Consider the following 24,204-nt stretch of genomic DNA (forward strand, 5'->3'; position numbering starts at 1 on the left):
CCTCCACATCCTTGGAACTTTGCGGAGGCCTATAAAAAAACTTGCAGTAGTGTGACCTCTCCTGTCCTGTTTCTGACTTCGGCCCATACCACCTCAGTAGATGAGTTCTTGTCAAAAGTTCTTACAGCCTTGACTAACAAAGCCACACCTCTCCCTCTTTTACCACCTTCCCTGATCCTGATGAAAGATCTAAACCCTGGAACTTGCAACATCCATTCCTGACCCTGCTCCATCCTTGTCTCCGAAATAGCTACAACATTGAAGTCCCTGTGATGTATCTTCATTTCTAGTCATGGAAATAATTTACCTAATTTATTCATGTGACTGCTTTGCATGTTTTGATACTATACCGTTAGCTTGCATCTTTCTGACATCAACTACGACACCAATGCTGTGTTACCTTTTTACTGTTTCTGTCCCTTACTGACCCCAGGCTGGGGAATCTGTTAGATGAGGTTCACAAACTCAGAATGAGTAGTTGAGCATTTAGGACAGATGAGAAATTTATGCACTCAAAATTACTGTGAATGTTTAAAATTCGCCACCCAAAGGAATTGAATGCTCAATCATTGAGTAAATTCAAGATAGAGTTAGTAGGAACTGCAGATGCTGGAGAATCTGAGATAACAAGGTGTAGAGCTGGATGAACACAACAGGCAAAGCAGCATCAGAGGAGCAGGAAGACTGACATTTCGGACCTAGACCCTTCTTCAGAAATGGCTGAAGAGATTACGAGAGAGTTGCAGTGGGAGAGAAATCCACTGGGGTTTTTCGGGAGGGAGGAGGTTAACTTCTTCAGGGTAGACATCCTCATAAGAGGCTTTGCAGTGGGGTTAAAATTGTTTCAGAAATAGTAGGAACTGCAGATGCTGGAGAATCTGAGATAACAAGGTGTAGAGCTGAATGAACACAGCAGGCCAAGCATTTCTGAAGAAGAGTTGAGGCCCAAAACATCAGCTGTCTTGCTCCTCTGATGCTGCTTGGTCTGCTGTGTTCATCCAGCTCTACACCTTGTCTACCTTTAGCACCATTAGCATGCCCAGCACGGCATCCTTAGTGATAATGATAGTTTCTGGGTCCTCACCTGCTATAACCCTCTTGCCATCAGTATTCAGCACATTATTTGTGTCTTCCACTGTGAAGACTGACACAAAATAACTGTTCTGCAGAAGGGTCTAGGCCCGAAACGTCAGCCTTCCTGCTCCTCTGATGCTGCTTGGTCTGCTGTGTTCATCCAGCTCTACACCTTGTTATCTCAGATTCAAGACAGAGTTTGGTAGATTTTTAGATGCTTAGGGGCATTAAAGAAAATGGGGATACTGTGAGAAGGTAGAAGTGAGATCTTCTGATAAGGCCTGTGATCTGTTGAACCACATAGCAGATTCAAAGGGCAAACTGCTGCCTGCAGCTCTTATTTCTTATGTTCGTAACTCCATTCCCATTACCAATGAGGTTGCTTGTGAACTGCAGTCAACATCAAAAATATTCCCAGTCCTATTCCTGGGAGGCACACAAGTGTGTGTCATTGACTGACTTGTCTGGATATTCTCTTCTGTGTATCCCAATGATCACTGAACAGCTACTTACATTTATATAGTGCTTTTAATGTATTAAGATACCAAAATATTTCATAGATGCTCTATACAACAACTGACACATTTCGAAGAGACATTCAACCAAAAGCTTGATCAAGGAGGCCAATTTTAATGAAGAGCTGGACAACGTCAGATGTTTAGAATGAGAATTTCAAAGCTTGCAGCCATTGCAGCTGAAGGCCTAGCCATCAATTGTGGAACAGTTGAAGTCAGGGATGTTCAAGATGCCTGAATTTGAGTAAGATATCTTGGAGTTTTGAAGAACTACTGATGTCTAATCTCTGATAATGGTAGGTAAGAATAGGCTGTTCGATAATGGAGGAAGATAGTATAATGAAATATGTGCAAGACAGCAAACAGGTCAGGAGGATGAGGAAGGGTATTGTATCCTTGTCACTGTCACATTGGATGTTATTCGTGACTTCAAAAGCCACTTTAGTACTCTACCAAGGGCAGAAACCTGGTTGAAGGGATTCCAAAGCAGGGTTCTGGAAAGGCTGCACATGAATCAGGGAGGGGACTATGCCTTCAGAACTTTAAAAGACTGCGGTTGAGGTCAAAGTGCAGCCTTTGGCGAGCATTGTTCTTCGTTAAAGGTAAGCAGCATTAATATATATTCTATATAGGAGGTGTAGTAAGGTAGTTAGTGGAGTGGCATGCTTCTCCTGTGAAATGTGGGAGATCAGAGAGAAGTCAAATGTCCCTGACAACTACGTCAGCTGGGAGTGTGTCCACCTGCAGCTCTTCAGCCCAAATGAATGGCAGTTGGACTCACTGAGGAACACAGAGGAAGCAGAAAGTTTTAGAGAGAGGTTTTTCAGGAAGGTGGTCACCCCAAAGGTTCAGCCAGATAGATGGGTGACTGACTGTCAAGAGCACTGGGCATGCAGACATTACAGGAGTCCTCGTTGACCATTCCCCTCTTAAACAGCTATACAGTTTTGGATACTGTTTGGGAGAATGGCTACTCAGGGGTAAGCAACATCAGTAGCCAGGTCAGTGGCACCATTATTGACCCTCTTTGCTGTAAACAAAGCGAAAGTGTAAGTGAGTGGTAGCGATTTTTTTCAGCCAGAGAGTGGTGGGCTTGTGGAATTCACTGCCATGGAGCGGTGGAGGCCGGGACATTAGATGCCTTCAAGGCAGAGATTGACAAATTCTTGATCTCACAAGGAATCAAGGGCTACAGGGAGAGTGTAGGGAAGTGGAGTTGAAATGCCCATCAGCCATGATTTAAATGCCAGAGTGGACTTGATGGGCCGAATGGCCTTACTTCCACTCCTACGTCTTATGGTCTTATGATAGGGGATTCTGTAGTCTCGGACACAGATCGACATTTCTGTGGCCGAGAGCGCACTCCAGGATGATGTGTTGCCTCCTTGATGCCTGGGTCAAGGATGTCTGAGTGGGCACAGAACACGCTGAAAAGGGGAGAGTGAGCAGCCAGATATTTATGGTCAATGTTAATTCTAATAACAGGAAGTCAGATGAGGTCCTGCAATGGGAATTTAGGAAATTAGAAAATTGAAATACAGGACCTTCAGAGGTCAGTGCATTCCAGGTACTTACCACCCTCTTAAAAAAACTTTCCATGCACATTTGCTTTCAACTTCTCCCCTCTCACCTTAAAACTATGCCCCCTAGTATTTGACATATCCACCATGGGAAAAAGACTATCCATCCTATCCATGCCTCTCAATTTTATATATTTCTATGAGGTCACCTCTTAGCCTCTTACACTCTAGCAAAAACAATCCAAGTTTGTTCATTATATAGCTAATATATTCCAATCCAGGCAAAATCCTAGTAAACCTATTTTTGCGCCCTTTCCAAAGTCTCCAACATCCTCCCTATAGTGTGAGGATAGAACTGTGCAGTATATTCCAAATGTGGCCTAACCAAAGTTTTACGCAATTGGAATGTGACTTGCGAACTTTTATAATCAATGTCCTGACAGATGCCATATGCCTTCTTTACCATCTTATCCACTGTGCTGCCACTTTCAAGGAGCTATGTACATGTACTCCAAGATCCCTCTGTAGCACAGCTCCTAATGGTCATGCATTTACAATGTGCTTTCTTCTTGCATTTGATCACCCAAAACACAGCACATCACACTGTTCCAGATCAAACGCCATTTGCATATCTCTGCCCAACTTTCTAGCTAGACTTTATCCTGCTGTATCCCCTGACAACCTTCCTCACTGTCCACAAATCCACCAATTTTTATGTCATCTGCAAATTTACTGATCAGTAATCAGGGATGGAGCACTTTTTAAGCTATGAAGAGAGGGTGGATAATCTCAGGTTGTTTTCTTCCAAGCAGAGAAGGCCAAGAGGGGGGGCCTGATGAGATCTGTAAGATTATGAGAGGCATGGACAGGATGAATAGGAAGCTGTTCTCCTAGATGAAGGGTCAATTTTAAAGGTGAAAGGATGTTTAGAGGATATTTGAGGAAAATTGTTTTTATCCAGAGAGTAGTGAAAATCTGGAATGAGCTGCCTGGGAGGATGGTTGAGGTGGGACTTCTCTCAACCTTTAAAAAAGTACTTGGATCAGCACCTAAACTGTCATGACTTACAGGCCAAACGCTGGAAAGTGGGAATGATGCAGATTTACAGTCGTTTTCACTTTCTTCAAGTGATTCTAGTTCAAGTATATCAAACCTTGAATAATGCAAAACAAGTGTAAATTGAACATTTCACATTTATTTAAAAACTTCAACAATAAAACAACTTTGTATGTTATATTTGTTTACTTTTCTTAGCAGTATAGATTAAAATCAATGCTACATCAAATCTATAGAACTTTGCACCAAAACACAATACTGAACTGAGATACTGTACTGGACAGTAAAGGAACTGTAGTTCATGTTTACTGAGAATACTGTGTAAGAGTAGTGTTTCATAGTTACAAATTTGACAAAGATTTCTGGCAGCTTCTAGGTTTCAGATACCTAGCCCAAAGACACTGACTATACAAAACATAGTCTTATTCTCCCATCTCACTGTGCAGCTTCCTGGAAACAAAGGAACATACAATTTTAAGCAATTTAAATTAGAACTAGTCAATACACTACAATTTGACAATTTTTATTTTTCTGTTTAAGTACACCATGCAGCCATGGCAAGAAGGATCTTGTCTAGACTTAGCACTCGAGTGTGCAATCATCTAATCACAAGTTAATCCTTTGTTGGCTCTTACTCCATATTCATCTCAATTCTCAGACTTGCATCCTATAAGCACTTTGAACAGTGAACTCTTCCAAATTACTGCAACTGCATTTCACATAGTCAATATTGACTAAGTAGAGATCAATAAACAGCATAAAATGTGATCATATGTTGGATATACCAAATCTATCTTGTAGTTTCCATACAAAACCTTTATGGTGGGTCAATTGAGGAACAGTGGAGGACTTTTAAAACAATTTTTCACTGTGCTCAGCAGAAGTATATTCCAGTGATAAGGAAGAACTGTAGGAAAATAGTCAGACATGGATGTCTAAGGAAATAAAGGAGTGTAAAACAAGCTTTAAAAAAAAAACATAAAAAAGCAAAAATTAGTGGGAAACTAGTAGACTGAAAAATCTTTAGGCCAACAGAAAACCACAAAAACGTTATAAAGAAAAGAAAGATAGATTATGAGAGTAAATTAGCTAGAATATAAAAGCAGGCAGCAAGAGTTTCTATAAATATGCAAATCGTAAAAGAGTGGTGAAGATAAACATTGATCGTTTAGAGGATGAAAAGGCCAGTTTAATAACTGGGAATGAGGAACTAGCCGAGGCATTAAACAGAGATAGTAGGAACTGCAAATGTTGGAGAATCTGAGATAAGGTGTAGAGCTGGATGAATACAGCAGGCCAAGCAGCATCAGAGGAGCAGGAAGGCTGACGTTTCGGGCCTAGACCCTTCTGCAGAAATGTCAGAACAGTTATTTTGTGTCAGTCTTCAGAGTGGAAGACACAAATAAGTGCTGAAAACTGATGGCAAGGCGGCTATGGCAAGGCGGCCTCTGATGAAGGGTCTAGGCCCGAAACGTCAGCTTTTGTGCTCCTGAGATGCTGCTGGGCCTGCTGTGTTCATCCAGCCTCACATTTTATTATCCTGGCAAGAAGGTTATAGCAGGTGAGGACCCAGAAACTATCATTGTCACTAAGGATGTTGTGCTGGGCATGCTAATAGGGCTAAAGGTAGACAAGTCTCCTGGCCCTGATTAAATACACCCAAGGGTACTAAAAGAGGTAATGGGGGAAACAGCAAATACGCTAGTAATTATGTACCAAAATTCACAAGTCTGGGGTGGTTTCCGCAGATTGGTAAACAGCCAATGTGACACCACTGTTTAAAAAAGGAAGTAGACAAAAAGCAGGTGACTATAGGTCTGATGTAGGGTCTAGGCCCGAAAGGTCAGCTTTTGTGCTCTTAAGATGCTGCTTGCCCTGCTGAGTTCATCCAGCTCCACACTTTGTTATCTCAGATTCTCCAGCATCTGCAGTTCCCATTAGCTCTGACTATAGGCCAGTTAGCTTAACTTCGGTATCATTAAAAGGAAGAAATAGCAAGAATTCTGGATATAAATTCTCTCATTGGGAACACCCAGCATGGGTTCCTCAACGGTCGGTCATGTTTAACTAATTTGGTGGAATTCTTTGAGGACATCAAGTGCATGGTGGACAATGAGGAACCTGTGGATGTAGTGTATGTGGATTTCCAGAAGGCATTTGACAAGATGCCACACCAAAGGCTGCGACGTAAGATAAAGTTGCACGATATTACAGGTAATGTATTGGCATGGATAGAGGATTGCTTGACTAGTAGAAAACAAACAGTAGGAGTAAATGGGTGTTTTTCTGGTTGGCAGTCAGTGGCTAGTGGTGTGCCTCAAGGATCAGTGTTGGGACCGCAATTGTTTCCAATTTACATAGATGATTTGGAGTTGGGAACTAAGTGTGGCGTGTCAAAATTTGCAGATGACACTATGGTGAGTGGTAGAGCAAAGTGTGCAGAAGACACTGAAAAGTCTACAGAGGGATATAGATAGTGTAAGTGAGTGGGCAAAGGTCTGGCAGATGGAGTACAATGTTGATAAGAGTGAGGTCATCCATTTTGGTAGAAATAACAATAAAATGGACTATGTATTAAAATAGTGAAAAATTGCAGCACACTGCTGTGCAGAGGGACTTGGGTGTCCAAATGCATGATTGCAGGTGCAGCAGGTAATTAAAAAGGCAAATAGAATTTTGTCAGTCATTGCTAGAGAGATGGAGTTTAAAAATAGGGAGGCTATGCTGCGGCTGTATAGAGTCCTGGTGAGGCCACACCTGGAGTACTGTGTGCAGTTTTGGTTTCCTTACTTGAGAAGGGATATACTAGCACTGAAGGGGGTGCAGAGGAGATTCACTTGGTTGATTCCAGAGTTGAGAGGGTTGGATTATGAAGAGAAACTGAATAGGCTGGGATTATTCTCATTGGAATTCAGAAGAATGAGGGGAGACATTATAGAAAGGTTATGAAGGGAACAGGTAAGGTGGAGAAAGGGAGGTTGTTTCCATTAGCAGGTGAAACTCGGACTAAGGGTCATAGCCCCTTCCCATAAAGATGTAGGACTTAGGTCAGGAGGAATTTCTTCACCCATGGGGTTGAGAATCTGTGGAATTCCCTGCCCAGTGAAGCGGTTGAAGCTACCTCGCCGAATGTGTTTAAGGCAAGGCTAGATTAATTTTCAAAAAGTAAAGGGATTAGGGGATATGTCGTGCAGGCGGTTAAGTGCAGCTGAGTCTCAAAAAGATTGAATGGTTGGGCAGGCTCGAGGGACCACATGGCCTTCCTGCTCCTAGTTCTTATACAAAGAAAGCTGAAGAAACAGGTTATGTGGAGGGCACAGAATCTGTAAAGGAATATAGTTAGGTTAAGTGAATAGGTAAATATTTGGCAGATGGAATACCTCAAAATGAGATTGCCCACTTTCGAAAGAACAGAAAAACAAAATATTAATTAAGGTGGAGAAAGACTACTTAATGCTGCAGTAGAAAGGATGTTCACATTTAAATAAACAAAAATGCTGTGATAGTGAATAATAAGTTTGGCAAATAAAATTTTGCCACTTATATGAAGGGAGAGGATATAAAAGTAAAGAAGTCTTGCCAGAGCTATTGGTGAGACCACATTGAAAGCATGCAGTACAGTTTTGTTCTCCTTATTTAAGGAAGAATAAACTTGCACTAGATTTGGTACTGGGTAAAACCCACATCCAGAACCTCAACCTGAGCTACAAATCTTCTCAAAACAGGTCAGTTACTTTTACTTTAGAAATGGAAAGGAATAGGGATATACTGTAGGGCGAGAGTTATAGCTGGGGGAAAGGCAATTATGAGGTGATTAGGCAAGATTTAGGATGCATAGGATAGGGAAGGAAACTGCAGGGGCTGGGCACAATTAAAATGCGGAGCTTGTTCAAGGAACAGCTGCGTGTCCTTGATAAGTATGTGCCTGTCAGGCAGGGAGCAAGTGGTCAAGTGAGGGAACCGTGGTTTACCAAAGAAGTTGAATCTCTTGTCAAGAGGAAGAAGGAGGCTTACGTAAAGATGAGACGTGAAGGCTCAGTTTGGGCGCTTGAGAGTTACAAGCTAGCCAGGAAGGACCTAAAGAGAGAGCTAAGAAGAGCCAGGAGGGGACATGAGAAGTCTTTGGCAGGTAGGGTCAAGGAAAACAGGGGAACTTAGCTGCTTGGATACAGAATTGACTGGCCAACAGAAGACAGCGAGTGGTTGTAGAAGGAAAATATTCTGCCTGGAAGTCAGTGGTGAGTGGGGTTCCACAGGTCCTTCCTCTGTCCTTGGGCCTCTACTGTTTGTAATTTTTATTAATGACTTGGATGAGGGGATTGAAGGATGGGTCAGCAAGTTTGCAAACGACACAAAGGTCGGAGGTGTCGTTGACAGTGTAGAGGGCTGTTGTAGGCTGCAGCGGGACATTGACAGGATGCAGAGATGGGCTGAGAGGTGGCAGATGGAGTTCAACCTGGATAAATGCGAGGTGATGCATTTTGGAAGGTCGAATTTGAAAGCTGAGTACAGGATTAAGGATAGGATTCTTGGCAGTGTGGAAGAACAGAGGGATCTTGGTGTGCAGATACATAGATCCCTTAAAATGGCCACCCAAGTGGACAGGGTTGTTAAGAAAGCATATGGTGTTTTGGCTTTCATTAACAGGGGGATTGAGTTTAAGAGTTGTGAGATCTTGTTGCAGCTCTATAAAACTTTGGTTAGACCGCACTTGGAATACTGCATCCAGTTCTGGTCGCCGTATTATAGGAAAGATGTGGATGTTTTGGAGAGGGTTCAGAGGAGGTTTACCAGGATGCTGCCTGGACTGGAGGGCTTATCTTATGAAGAGAGGTTGACCGAGCTCGGTCTCTTTTCATTGGAGAAAAGAAGGAGGAGGAGAGGGGACCTAATTAAGGTATACAAGATAATGAGAGGCATAGATAGAGTTGATAGCCAGAGACTATTTCCCAGGGCAGAAATGGCTAGCACGAGGGGTCATAGTTTTAAGCTGGTTGGTGGAAAGTACAGAGGGGATGTCAGAGGCGGGTTCTTTACACAGAGTTGTGAGAGCATGGAATGTGTTGCCAGCAGCAGTTGTGGAAGCAAGGTCATTGGGGTCATTTAAGAGACTGCTGGACATGCATATGGTCACAGAAATTTGAGGGTACATACATGAGGATCAATGGTCGGCACAACATTGTGGGCTGAAGGGCCTGTTCTGTGCTGTACTGTTCTATGTTCTAAAACCCTAAGGCTTTCTGTAGGTATGTCAAGAACAAAAGAACGACTCGAGTAAGATTAGGGCCAGTCAAGGACAGTAGTGGGAAGTAGTGTGTGGAATCTGAAGAGATAGGAGAGGCGCTAAATGAATATTTTTCGTCAGTATTCACACAGGAAAAAAAGACAATGTTGTCGAGAATACTGAGACACAGGCTATTAGACTAGACGGATTGAAGTTCATAAGGAGGAGGTGTTAGCAATTCTAGTAAGTGTGAAAACAGATAAATCCCCTGGGCCGGATGGGATTTATCCTAGAATTCTCTGGGAAGGTAGGGAGGAGATTGGAGAGCCTTTGGCTTTGATCTTGGTCGTCATTGTCTACAGGAATAGTGCCAGAAGACTGGAGGATAGCAAATGTTCAAGAAGGGAAGTAGAGACAACCCTGGTAATTATAGACCAGCGAGCCTTACTTCGGTTGTAGGTATAGTGTTGGAGAGGATTATAAAGAGATAGGAATAATTTGATTAGGGATAGTCAACACGGTTTTGTGAAGGGTAGGTCATGCCTCACAAACCTTATTGAGTTCTTTGAGAAGGTGACCAAACAGGTGGATGAGGGTAAAGCGGTTGATGTGGTGTATATGGATTTCAGTAAAGTGTTTGATAAGGTTCCCTATGATAGGCCATTGCAGAAAATACAGAGGCATGGGATTGAGGGTGATTTAATGGTTTGGATCAGAAATTGGCTAGTTCTAAGAAGGCAGAGGGTGGTGGTTGATGGGAAATGTTCATCCTGGAGGTTCAGTTACTACTGGTGTAGTGCAAGAATCTGTTTTGGGGCCACTGCTGTTTGTCATTTTTATAATGACCTGGATGAGGGTGTAGAAGGATGGGTTAGTAAATTTGAGGATGACACTAAAGTCAGTGGAGTTCTAGATAGTGTGAAAGGATGTTGCAGGTTACAGAGAGACATAGATAAGCTGCAGAGCTGGGCTGAGAGGCAGCAAATAGAGTTTAATGTGGAAAAGTGTGAGGTGATTCACTTTGGAAGGAGTAACAGCAATACAGAGTACTGGGCTAATGGTAAGATTCTTGGTAATGTGGACGAGCAGAGGGATCTTGGTGTCCAAGTGCATAGACCCCTGAAAGTTGCCACCCAAGTTGATAGGGTTGTTAAGAAGGCATACAGTGTGTTAGGTTTTATTGGTAGAGGGATTGAGTTTCGGAGCCAAGAGGTCATGTTGCAGCTGTACAAAACTCTGGTGCAGCCACACTTGGAGTACTGCGTACAGTTCTGGTCGCCGCATTATAGGAAAGATGTGGAAGCATTGGAAAGGGTGCAGAGGAGATTCACCAGGATGTTGCCTGGTATGGAGGGTAGGTCTTATGAGGAAAGGCTGAGGAACTTGAAGCTGTTTTCGTTAGAGAGAAGAAGGTTAAGAAGCGACTTAATAGAGACATACAAGATGATCAGAGGATTAGATAGGGTGGACAGTGACAGCCTTACACGAGGGCAAATAGCTTTAAATTGAGGGGTGATAGATATGACAGAAGTCAGAGGCAGGCTCTTTACTCAGAGTTGTAAGGGCGTGGAATGCCCTGTCTGCAACAATAGTAGATGTGCCAACTTTAAGGGCATTTAAATGGTCATTGAATAGACATGTGGATGATAATGGAATAGGCAGGTTGGATGGGCATGCACTGCGCTGTAATGTTCTATGTTCCATGCATTGGAGGCAGTTTAGAGAAGGTTCATTAAGCTAATTCCTGGGCCACGCTCCCCCCAATTTTTTATTCTGCTTTGCAAATGTCCAAGGGTCTGTGTGCAGCAGCAGCTCCTGCATGTGAAGTTAATTTATCAGCGGAACGGTGGCTCAGTGGTAAACAGTGTGGAGTTTGCACGTTCTGTCCGTGTCTGTGTGGATTTCCTCCCACAGTTCCAAAGATGAGAGAGGTTAGGTGGATAGGGCCATGCTAAATTGCCCATAGTGTCCAGGGATATCTAGGTTACATGGTAATACAAGGTTACAGGGATAGGAAAAGGGTAATGGGCTCTAGCTGGGATGCTCTTTGGAGGGTTAGTGAGGATTCAATCAGCCTAATGGCCTGCTTCCACACTGTAGGGATTCTGGCATGCTGATCAGCATCCAAAGAACCACTGAGGTGCACAGCTGAATGAGAATGCTGTTTGTGGGACAAAGGGCTTATGTGGAAACGTTGAGGTTGGGCTGATAATAACTGGAGTTTAAAAGAATAGTTTGTGATATGATTCAAACATACAAGATTCTGAGGCAACTTGAGACAAGGTAGGTCCTAACAGGAAGCTGCCCTTCATGGGAGAATCTACAACTATTGACATAGTTTTATAATAAGGGGTTTCCTATTCAAAATAGGCACTGGCCTGTCAGTTCAAGACTGATTTGGACATTTTTGATCTAAATGGGAACCAAACGTTTTACAGGTGGGGCTAAGATTTTCTTGAACGGTGGAGCAGGCTTGAGGGCCAAATGGTTTTCTCCTATTTCTATGTACTGGATGCTGAATTTCAAATACAGTTCAACCAGTTAACTTTCTGACAACTCAATGTTGGATGAGAAAAGGAACAGAAGAAAGGTGGATACACTCAGTAGTTTCATTGACACAGCATATTATGTCAAAACACTTCAAAGTACCACAACAAATGTTCCAAAAATGTATACAGGAGATTCTAGTATTCCAGATATTACTCACCATCAGCATTATTATCCCAGTAACAGGAGCTAGCTGTGTGTAAACCAGCACCATTCTTTTGCATTATTACAGAGGTCACTAAAGGAAAATACAAATGAAGAGGGTTAACACACAAAATGTTAATAACACTGGGCACATTTGGAAACCAACTAGCACTCCACAATATTTACCAATTACTGCACAATTGCATTAGCATAATTCTAACATCTTTCCAAATAGGTACGATAAAAACATAACAAAAGAACAAAATTTCAAGCAATAAAATAAAAATTGTTAAAGAACAGTGGATTAGATTATCTATCAGTTTAAGAGGTAGCGCCAGAATGGGTAGGATGAACAGCAGGCTGAAATCCTCCCAAGAAATGGCACTGTCGATTTGCCTCAGTGTATTTTTTCTTTTACTTAAACTGCACAGAGCTCTTCACTTCTGGCCTTAATCTCATTTTCCAGTTGCTTCAGAAATGCAGCAGCAGCACTGGAGGCCAAACACTGGCTTTTTAAAAAAACACCAGCAACAGCCATATTCTTGGATCTCAGGCAGCTGACTGTATGGAGTTTGCACGTTCTCCCTGTGTCTGTGTGGTGGGTTTCCTCTAGGTTGTCCAGTTTCCTCCACAATGCAAAGATGTGCGGACTACGTGGATTGGCCATGCTAAATTGCCTGGTGTTCAGGGATGTGTAGATTAGGTGGGTTATAGGGGGATTGGTTTGGGTGGGATGCTCTGAGGGTTGGTGTGGACTTGTTAAGTCGAAGGGCCTGTTTCCACACCGTAGGGATTCTATTCAGTTCTTAAAAAGAATACCGAAGAGGTATGTGCATAAGATGAGAAGTCATCACGACACCAATTTACTTGGAACTGGAGCTGAATTTTCAGGGTTCCAGAAGATGTCCCCTCCTACCATTCTCTTATATATGGTTATTTCTAATAAAGCCTGTCAATGTTCACTCACCCAAGTGTGGACCTGATCTTACTCCTTGGAAGCAGAGTTCATTAAAACCTCTAAACCGGAGACAACTAGCAAAGAACTTATGATGTGAAGCCCCGAGACAGCACAGTGCTATGGGTGACGATGAGGTTAGCCCAGTAATCAGCACAAAGTAGTGGAGAAAGACTTGACAACAAAACCCTGCAGTGACAGACCTCAATATTCACTGAGATACCAGATTGTGGAGAGGGAAAGCATGCACAAAGATAAATATGCATGCAAAGATCTCACAGCAGGGAATAAGACATGCAACTAGAAAAATTAAATTCTTGCAAACCTTAAGTCTTTACACAGAGAAGGATAAGTGCCAAGAGAGGAAACCAGCACAGCTCTACAAAGAACAAGGAGGATAAAGAGGCATTTTAGTCACCATAGATCAAATAACAATACATGAATGATGGGAAAGACCTCCCATTTTTCAGTCCCTCCAGAAAACAAAGCATGATCAGGCTGTATATTGAGTAAACAGGCGAAATGGTTTGGCAGATAGCACTCTGCTCCAGTACTTATTTAAAAAGCCAGACAAAGACCAGGTGGCAGTGCCGATGCCATTCTTGCCATCAAGGAATTGAAGAAACTGTTGACAGAGTAGCATGTAAAGCTTTCAACTTCTATTTCAGTTTAATTGGTGCAACCAGCAGTCAGGGGAAACCATTCAGGTTTCTAATCAACCCGTTCAGAGATGTTACTAGACACCTCAAAAGTAGGTAGGGCATGAACTTAGGCCCCCTGGGTCAGAGCAAATAGACATACACCAAATGCAAAGGGAAACCATTTATTCTTTTTCCATATCCTGAAGTGCTCTTGCACACAACAGTGATTTTTTTTCCATCACCAAATCATTCATAGATGAACAAAAGTACTATTAACCACCATCAATAAATCAACTGTGTTTTCTAATTGATTAATTTACATACGAAGCCCAATGCAGACCACCAAAGCTGAAGGAGAGGGAGGGAGAAAATGAAGCTCAATCAAATTAGAATTGGAACAGGCGATAATGTATTCCATCCCCAGCAGTAATCACCTCTCTAAAGGCAGTGGACACGGCAAGTTTCATCTACAAGGAAACACATGCTAAAATGTGGAGGAGGGGCAGACAGTTGGCTGCCTCAATCTGTTAATAGCCAACCTGATCAGACCCAGGAGCAGACCCACTAAGTGGTCTTTGACTTGCTGAAACTCTTCCAAACCAGAAGCCCAAAGGTCAGGAGTGTGGGGCTAAAGTGCAATGGAAAACACAGCAAAATATTTTTTCACATATTTGAAAAGTGAGTGCATTTGCTCACAGTCAATATATCCATGACCCATGAATTCCACTACACTACAAAATAAGCAGGTGGGCTGGGAGTTCGTCAACCACCGCAATCTGCATGCCACACCCTCCACCCCAAGACACTGATGGAAAGTGAAAGGACTCACTTATGGAGCTTTCTGCCTAGTGGTAAGGAGGTACACTATGGGTTGTCTGGGTAATGGGTGAAGGAGTAAAAGTGGATGGTGTGCAGCAGCAGCCCATACAAAAAGCTCTTCTATGCCAAGAGACATTTCAGATTGGGGGCACGGGCACCTGAGGGAGGTTTAGGTACCCACAGCCAACGTGACTAATGCGAAATTCTGTCTGAGCAAGGGTAGGCGCAGTTAGGATCCCACTGCACCCAAGCATCCTTCAACTGCAGCACAATGTTGGGTCTAAGCACCACCATTTTAAGGCAACAGATGGCGATGGCCAAAGCTGGACATCTCCCACTGCCCTATTTACTAATTCCTGCAGCAACATTAGGCCACTTGGCACGTCCCCGATTCTGGTCACTCCAGCAGCCACTCCCTTCCACCAGTCACTCAAACCCGTGATGATGGAGGTGCAGATTCTCAGGCATGAGCTCTTTGATGATAACCCTATCCCTGAAGGTGGAAAAACTAACACAGGTTGACTAAGTATTAGACAATGATCAGATCCTGGTAAAAGACAGACAGGGACCTAAGGCAGACCTGAAGAACCTCATGGTCTCGGAACAGGAGCCGTCTGTCATAATTCAGCATCTGGCAGATGAAACATCACCAGGGTACACCATCTGGGAGGAGGCTCAACAAAAAGGTATCAATGCAGGGTCTGAAGACAAGAAGTCACCACCTGGGTGTAGAGTCGTACAAGCAACTGACCGCCCTCCTAACAGGGAGACTCAGAACTTTTACAACAACTCTTGCTGCAGAAGAAAGCAACCAGTATCTTCTGGATTTTTGTGCCAGGGAGGCAAAGGGTCCAGACAGTACCACAGCACAGAAGCTGGTTTATGACCAGCACTGAGCCTCTGTAAGATAGCACTTGGAGTAGGCCTGTCCTGTGCTTAAGTAAGTGGAGACTTTGGCCTCCAGCTCCTGCCAATTCACTGGCCAGGATTCTCCAGTCAAGCTAATACAGAGCCCTGATCGAGGAGATGAGCAGTGCTTCAATTAACCTCAACTTCTCTGGCAAGGAATCCACCACCACAAACAACCAGGAACCCAGAACATTTGGTTTAGTCGGTCATGGCAGAGGATGCAGCTAAGTACACTTCCTGTCACTCATGCATTGTCCCTAGGTCAACCAGGTTGATGAACAGGAGGAACATATCTTCGGCTTCAGACGAAAGAATTAACCCTGCTGTCAGCCCATGCAGCAGTAATCCTGACAACCTCTTTCATAAGAGGCACAGGCAAGACTCCACGCAAAGTCAACACAGCTGGCCAGACAAGGGGCAACCCTGACAAGTACTGATACCCCTGCAAAGTGAAAGGGGTGCTATCAGGGAACCAGACACTACACACTGGTGTTCAGAAGTCAGATTTGGGCGATCACCCTGAACCCAAATGTACGCAGAGTCCTGAGTAGATACTTGTGATCCATCTTACTGAATGCCTTCTCCTGATCAAGGGGCAGCAAGCAGCAGGACGATGACTGACCTGCAACAAGAAAGGGGTTGTTGTACAATGGAGTCATTCCCATGACAGCAGAACACTGTCCCTGTTGCCATTGATGTTGAGGCTGGCTATAATTGTCTTCCTGTCAGCAGCACTGTACAAACTTCACAATCACCCTCAGTAAGTAGAAGGAGGAAGGATTGCACAGGGTCCTCGCCTCCCTAGGACAAAAAAGACCAGCTCAAAATTATTCCAGCAGTTCAAAACCAGCTAGACACTATTGTGACAACCAAGATATTTTTCCAGAAACTGCTGGAATTCCTCATGTGGGATACAGGAAGATTGGAGGATGGCAAATGGAAATCCTCACTGAAGATGGATTCTGCAGCAGCCCCAGTGCCACATCCTTGCTGACGGGATCCAGAGAGAACACAGCCAGTAACAGACCAAAATTTGGGCTCTGCTGACTGCTGGATCTGAGACATGGGACCTGTCATCAACTGGCAGCACAAAGAACTGCAGATGGGCTCCCCATTTTCTTTCCGGTGAGTACAGAAAGATAGAGCTGCAGACCATGTCCTCGAGGAACCAGATTCATGGACTCTCAGATGCACCACAGGACCAGAAGAATTGTAGTTCCCTCAGCATGCCTTTCTTCTCTTCATATGCACCACTGTTTCCCCCCCACCCCTCCTGCAAGAACAGGTACATGTTGAGCTGACCAAGATGTAACTACAGCTTGAATACCTCCTTCTCCAGCTCCTCAACCTTGGACTTATGCCTCCTTAACCTCTTGCGTACTCCTGGTAGGAGATAAGGACGTAAGTCTTGCCCATATTCCACCATAGCCTCAAGGAGACAAAGCTACCCCAACCCCCACCAAGATTCTCTCTAGCTGGCCCAGAACTGGAATGAACCCCAGAACTGCTCATCCTCCAGCCACAGTCTAAAGTGCCAGAATGCAGATCCCAGCTGAGAGTGGAATGGGGTCAGCTCAGTCCACACTAGGTGGTGATCTGTGCATGGAGTCTGTTGCACAGAGGCTGTTGGAATGCATGTGACATTCATCTATGTAATGCTATGATTCTCGACGCTCAGATCCTAGGCCTCACAAAAGTACTGAAGTGTGCATATTTCAGCAGATAGCCATCAGACCGAAGGAAGTGGCCAAGTCCCTCAACCTGCTCCTCGATGCCACACCAGCCTGGGTACTGCCATGATTCTGCTCCTGAAAGGTGCAGTTGAAAATACCACCGCCCTCACCAAGATAGTTAAACGAAGGCCACCGTGCTAGAACTGAAGGCAAACTAACTCATGTAGACTCAACCTGGGCACTCCAAAAGACAACACATACTTCATGAAGGACTGAGAAGTTGTGGTTCCCTGTTGCCATTTGATGTTGAGGCTGGCTATAATTGTCTTCCTGTCAGCAGCACTGTACAAACTTCACAATCACCCTCAGTAAGTAGAAGGAGGAAGGATTGCACAGGGTCCTCACCTCCCTAGGACAAAAAAGACCAGCTCAAGATTATTCCAGCAGTTCAAAACCAGCCAGACACTATTGTGACAACCAAGATATTTTTCCAGAAACTTCTGGAATTCCTCATGTGGGATACAGGAAGATTGGAGGATGGCAAATGGAAATCCTCACTGAAGATGGATTGTGCAGCAGCCCCAGTGCCACAATCAAGCCCTCATCCTCTTCTAGGTGGCTGATCAGGTACACAGGCCCTTCCTCCACCATTAGGGAGGGGGCAGATGTGGTTCAGAGTCACCAGCTGGTTTCATTCCACCAGTGTCACCAGGAGGAGTCATGAATTGCCCCTGAGCCATGACTCAGGGTCCTGGTCCCCTATCAACATCAGATCACCTGATACCTCAAGGTGAATGTCCACCCCCCAAGACCTAGATGCACAGCAGCAATGTCTGGGAAGAAATAAGAAATCTCGCCATCCCCACTACCTCCCATAGACCCAGTAAGGGTTACAAATATATCCCCAGGGATACATAAAGCAGTTGGAGGACTCACCCACATCCCCCGATGCGCGTGATTTGACACATTGCAACACCAGTTTTGTGACTGGGTGGGCAGAGGTCATGAAGATGAAGGTCTCCCTCTTCCTGATCATAACGACAGCCTCCTGTCTCATGTCACCATCATTTTTTTTTGGTTCCTTGTGCCTCTCTCTGTGATTTTCAGTAAATAGTGACAAGTCCGTGGAAGACTGCCAATGTAGTCTCCAGCCTCCACTTGGGGTCCCTGTGCTGAACTAAAGAAAGGCAGAAGTGGGGGCCTATCACTAGACCCCCTCTCTGGGATTCGGCGGACACTGTAGGGATTGTGTGTCTGGATGGTGGATCGAGGAGTCAAAGAGGATAATGTATAGTAACAGCCCATACAAAAAGTACCTCAGCGTCAGGCAGAAGAAAACATATTGCATTCTCAGAGATAGTAGGAACTGCAGATCCTGGAGAATCTGAGATAACAAGGTGCAGAGCTGGATGAACACAGCAGACCAAGCAGCATCAGAAGAGCAGGAAAGCTGGGCCTAGGGACAGAAGAAGGGTCTAGGCCCGAAATATCAGCTTTCCTGCTCCTCTGATGCTGCTTGGCCTGCTGTGTTCATCCAGCTCTGCACCATATTGCATTCTCAAAACGTTTTTCAGATTATGAGATGTGGGCTGCTAAAGGAAGGCAACCAAAACACTAAAAATAAAAAAGGGTTGCAATTGCCCGAAATCTGTATTTACATGGTCCACAGACTCCTTAGTGCCACAAAATAAACACTTGGGCTGGGAGTCGGTGAACTGTTGTAATCTGCAGTTATAATCAACCTCAGCTTCCACTGAGAATCCTTGCCACCTTGTGGTAATAAGCATGCCAAGGAATGTCCAGGCAGCGGATGAAGGAGTCAAAGAAGGTGATATGCAGCAGCAGCCCTTACACAAAGCACCACCACACCAAGTGAAATGAAACATGGGGAATTTCTGAGAGGCATTTCAAGTTGTATGATGCAGGCTCCTGAGGGATGTTCAGGAATCTATCCCCAGTGTTACCTGTTCATATGGGGTTTTCTGGTTCTCAAGAAGATGAAAGCAGAGTTATTATGTATCTAACCCTTCACATTTGCATCCATAAGCAGTGATATGAATATTATACACCTCTGGAGTAGATGAGACTTGAACCTGGGTCTCCCTAGTTCACAGGCAGGAATGCCCCAGTCAACCCCTTTTATTTTTTCTAATTTATCATATTTTTCAACTCCACCTACTCAGGGATGTTATTACACACCTTTGGAGTAGGTCAGACTTGAACCTGAGCCCCTGGTCCGGGGTAGCGATATTACAAGATGACCCCTGGAGAAATCATTTATATTTGTTTGCCTCAATCAATGAAGTGGAAACCTTTTATTCCTTTTACTCTTTTACAATCAATTAATAACACCTTGCGGATAACTGCCAATGTGGAACCTAAAAAGACAAGCTCCTAAAGGATCTCATTTCAGTTTTTAACAATGTGTGGAGCTGGATGAACATAGCAAGCCAAGCAGCATCTTAGGAGCACAAAAGCTGATGTTACAGGCCTAGACCCAGGGAGGGTGGACAGGTCATGGGAGCGGGATGAGGTTAGTAGGTAGGAAATAGAGGTGCGGCTTGAGGTGGGAGGAGGGGATAGGTGAGAGGAAGAACAGGTTAGGGAGACGGGGACGAGCTGGCCTGGTTTTGGGGTGCAGTGGAGGGAGGGGAGATTTTGAAGCTGGTGAAGTCCACATTGATACCATTGGGCTACAGGGTTCTCAAGTGGAATATGAGTTGCTCTTCTTGCAACCTAAGGGTGGCATCATTATGGCACTGCAGGAGCCCAGGATGAACATGTCATCTAAGGAATGGGAGGGGAAGTTGTAGTTGTTTATTGCGAGCCAAGCATAGGTGTTCTGCAATGCGGTTCCCAAGCCTCCGCTTGGTTTCCCCAATGTACAGGAAGCCACAACGGGTACAGCGGATGCAGTATACCACACTGGCGGACGTGCAGGTAAATATCTGCTTGATGTGGAAAGCAACCTTGGGGCCTGGGATGGGGTGAGGGAGGAGGTGTGGGGGCAAGTGTAGCACTTCCTGTGGTTGCAGGGGAAAGTGCCAGGTGTGGTGGGGTTGGAAGGGAGTCACGGAGAGAGTGGTCTCTCCGGAAGGCAGACAAGGGTGGGGTTGGAAAAATGTCTTTAGTGGTGGGGTCAGATTATAGATGGTGGAAGTGTTGGAGGATGATGCGCTGTATGCGCAAGTTGGTGGGGTGGTATGTGAGGACTAGGGGGATTCACTTTTGTGTTTATTGCGGGGGGCAGAGTGTGAGGAATGAGTTGCGGAAAATGTGGGAGACACGGTTGAGGGCTATCTTGACCACTGCGGGGGGGGCGCTGCGGTCCTTGAAGAACGCGGACATCGGGGATATACGGGAATCCAATGCCTCATCCTGGGAGATGGGGCAGAGGCGAAGGAATTGGGAATAGGGGATGGAATTTTTGCAGGTAGGTGGGTGGGAGGAGGTGTATTCCAGGTAGCTGTGGGAGTCTGTGGGCTTGGTTTCTAGGTGGTTGCCTGAGATGGAGACACAGAGGTCCAGGAAGGTGAGGGATGTGTTGGCGATGGTCCAGGTGAACTTAAGGTTGGGGTGGAAGGTGTTGGTGAGGTGGATGAACTGTTTGAGCTCCTCTTGGGAACACAAGGCAGTGCCGATACAGTCAATGTAATGGAGAAAGAGGTGGGGTTTAGGGCCAGTGTAGGTGCGAAAGAGGGACTGTTCCACATAACCTACAAAGAGGCAGGCATAGCGTGGGCTCATGCGGGTACCCATGGCCACCCCCTTTGTCTGTAAGAAGTGGGAGGAATCGAAAGAGAAGTTGTTGAGGGTGAGGACGGGTTCGACTAGGCGGATGAGGATGTCGGTGGAGGGGGACTGGTCGGGTCTGGGTGACAGGAAGAAGTGGAGGGCCTTTAGACCATCTGCACGGGGAACGGAGGTGTATAGGGACTGGACGTCCATGGTGAAAATGAGGTGCTCGGGACCGGGAAATGGGAAGTTCTGGAGGAGGTGGATGGCATGGGTGGTGTCATGGACTTAAGTAGGGAGTTCCTGGACCAAGGGGGAGAAAATGGAGTCCAGATAGGTGGAGATGAGTTCAGTGGAGCAGGAGCTGGCGGAGACAATAGGTCGACCAGGGCAGGCGGGTTTGTGGATTTTGCGAAGGAGATAGAAGCAGGTGGTGCGGGGAAGGGTCTAGGACTGAAACGTCAGCTTCTAAGCTCCTAAAGATGCTGCTTGGCCTGCTGTGTTCATCCAGCTCCACACTTTGTTATCTCGGATTCTCCAGCATCTGCAGTTCCCATTATCTGTCATTCCAGTTTTTATTGGTAGTGGTTAGTAGTTCATAAAAAAAACAAAAAACGTATTTGATGATGGAAAGGTCACTCAGTTGTGTGTGACAATACATCTGGGTAGAAGTGGAAAGAAGAACAAAAGAAAATGTCAGTGATTTTGATGATTGAAAAGTTGCTCAGTTGTGCATGACTCCACTTCTGGGTATATAAAATATAAATAAAGATAAATGGTTTTCACTGAGATGGCTCTTACAACACAGTGGTACTATCCATTTCTCTCATGCAGGAAGCCTCAGTTCAAGTCCCAACTATTTTTTTAGGTATATAATGATATCTTTGAACAGGTCGGCTAGAAACTATCCATATCTCTGCTTGTAGATGCAAATGTGAGGGATTCAATACAGAATAATTCTACTGACTCATCTCCTTTGAAACAAAAAATCCCAAATGAATAAGTGACCCTAGGTTCCTGAACCTCGTCAGGAGCTCACACCCCCTAACATTCCTTAATAATGGGTTCCTACAAATTCCCAACAACACATGTTAAACAAACTAGTCTACACAGTTTCCTACTTTATGCCTCCCTCCCTTTTTGATTAACATATTATATTTGCATTTTTCCAATTGATTCAAACCTCTCCTGCATCCAGGGAATTTTAGAATTTTAAAAGCAATGGAACTGCTTTCTTTGCTGCCACTATCTTTAAGACCCTGGGAACCTGTCTGCCTTCAATCCCCATAATTTGTAAAATACTTTTTCCCCCCGAGTGATGGTGATTTCTAAGTTCCTCCCTTTCTCTCACCTATGCATTACCTGTCACGATTGGGATTTTTCCATCATGAAAACTGAAGCAAAATATTGATTGAGCGACTCCACCATTTGTGTTAACTCCCCAATCTTATTCTTGTCTCTTTTACATATTTGTAGAAGCTTTGATACGTTTTCCTTCATAATTTACCTTTATTCTTTTAATGGCTTTCTTAGTAACCCTTTGGTGATCTTTTAAAATTTTCCCAATCTTTCAGCCTGCTACTCGACTTTTCAAATATTCTATGCCTTTGTCATTATCTTCATATTATCTTTAACTTCCTTGCTTAACGATAGATATATTTTGCTCCTCCTACAATCCTTCCTTCTTTCTGGAAAAGAAATCGAATATCTTCTTAGGCATCTAGACATGGTGGTTCAATGGTTAGCACTGTTGCCTCACAGCGCCAGGGAGCTGGGTTTGATTCCACCTTCAGGTGACTGTCTGTGTTGAGTTTTCACATTCTCCCTGTGTCTGTGTGGGTTTCCTCCCACAGTCCAAAGATGTGCAGGCTAGGTGGATTGGCCATGCTAAATTGCCAATGGTGTTCAGGGATGTGTTGATTAGGTGGGTTATAGGGGGATGGGTCGGTGGGGCAGGGGGGGGGGTGATATGTTCTGTGGGTCAGTATGGACTTGTGGGGCCAAAGGCCTGTTTCCACACTGTAGGGATTCTATGATCAGCCAGTGCTTACCAACTGTCCAGCTTTGAGTTTTCCTGCACAACCTGCTATGGCCAGATCTGTCCTGATGCCTATATAAAAATACCTCCTGTTCATAGGCCAAATTTGATTCAATTAAATCTAAGATTCATAGAATCCCTACAGTATGGAAACAGACCATTTGGCCCAACAAGTCCACACCACCCCTCCAAAAAGCATCCCACCCAGACCCATTCCTCTATCCCTGTATTTCACATGTTGAACTCACCTAATCCAAACATCTGAGCCAATCCACCTACTCTACAGTCTTTAGACTGTGGGAGGAAACCAGAGCACTCGGAGGAAATCCATACAGACACGAGGAGAATGTGCAAACTCCACACAGACAGTCTTGAGGGTGGTATTGAAACCAGGTCCCTGGCACTGTGAGGCAGCAGTACTAACCAACAAGCCATCATGCTGCCCCTTGCAAGATTGTAACTACCTCCTGAAATACAGTTCGGGTAATTCTCCCATCAGATGATATGTCAGAGTTTTCGCGGGTCAGGCTCCATGTCAACCACTGAGCAATAGTTCCTCAAACGGCCAAATGTTCCTGCAGATGTAGTCAGTCTGAATTGCCTTGGCAACCACCCAGCTCCCGCAAGCTACATCACCTGCCCAGCCCTCTCCATTTTAGTCAATTAATTAAAATGTTAAATATTTTAAAAAGTGACTTTCCTAACTGTACTCTACAGCCGTAAGAACATCTCCTGATTTAAACCACTTGACCAGCAGCAACCTGCTGCACAATCCCCACCACCAAGTCTGCTTCATACGACAGTGTCCTGCTACACAGTCCCACTAGACAAATACATATCAACAACTGAGCTGATTTTCCTCAAGCAGTCAACACCTTCCAATCCAAAAAAAAATCTTATGCACTGGGACACTAAGCCAGTGCATATGAAGCCTTCAGTCAAATACTGGAGCCAGAGTCATTAAGTGGCCGTTTTAGTCCAGTGCGAATGTGAATGGCCAAAGACCCTTTTCTTGTGCCGTAGTTCTCTATCAGCCTACGACTCTGTTTCTTACCAGCTTTTCATCCATGCTGGTGTGTCTCTTATTTCATAGGCTTCAACTTTGCTGGCAAACTTGTTATATGGTAGTTTATCAAACGTCTTTTGGATGTTCATGCAGACCACATCAAACCTCATTAGATCTTAAAACCATAAAATGCAAAGCAAAGGTAGGCCTCAACTTTTACTCTCAACATTCACCATCCCTTCAAAAACCTCAAGTGAAATCAGTTAAATGTGGTTTGCGCTCAATAAATCTGTTTTGGCATTCCCAAATTCTTTGTCCGAGTGACTGTTAATTTTGTTCCAGCTTATT

General features: G+C 44.5%; 1 protein-coding gene across 1 annotated transcript in view; it reads right to left on the reverse strand.

Annotated features, from left to right (window-relative positions):
• Positions 1–4,284: 4,284 nt before the first annotated feature.
• Positions 4,285–24,204, reverse strand: part of LOC125455009 (dynein light chain Tctex-type 1-like) — a 39,425-nt gene continuing 19,505 nt past the window's right edge. The window contains exons 4-5 of the mRNA XM_048536472.2: positions 12,097–12,174; positions 4,285–4,615 (exon numbers count right to left, since the gene is read on the reverse strand). Of these exons, the coding sequence (XP_048392429.1) occupies positions 4,545–4,615; positions 12,097–12,174 (149 nt within the window). The 3' untranslated portion in view covers positions 4,285–4,544. The remainder of the gene's footprint in view (positions 4,616–12,096; positions 12,175–24,204) is intronic.

The sequence above is a fragment of the Stegostoma tigrinum genome, chromosome 9 (genome assembly GCF_030684315.1).
Source record: "Stegostoma tigrinum isolate sSteTig4 chromosome 9, sSteTig4.hap1, whole genome shotgun sequence".
NCBI lineage: Eukaryota > Metazoa > Chordata > Chondrichthyes > Orectolobiformes > Stegostomatidae > Stegostoma > Stegostoma tigrinum.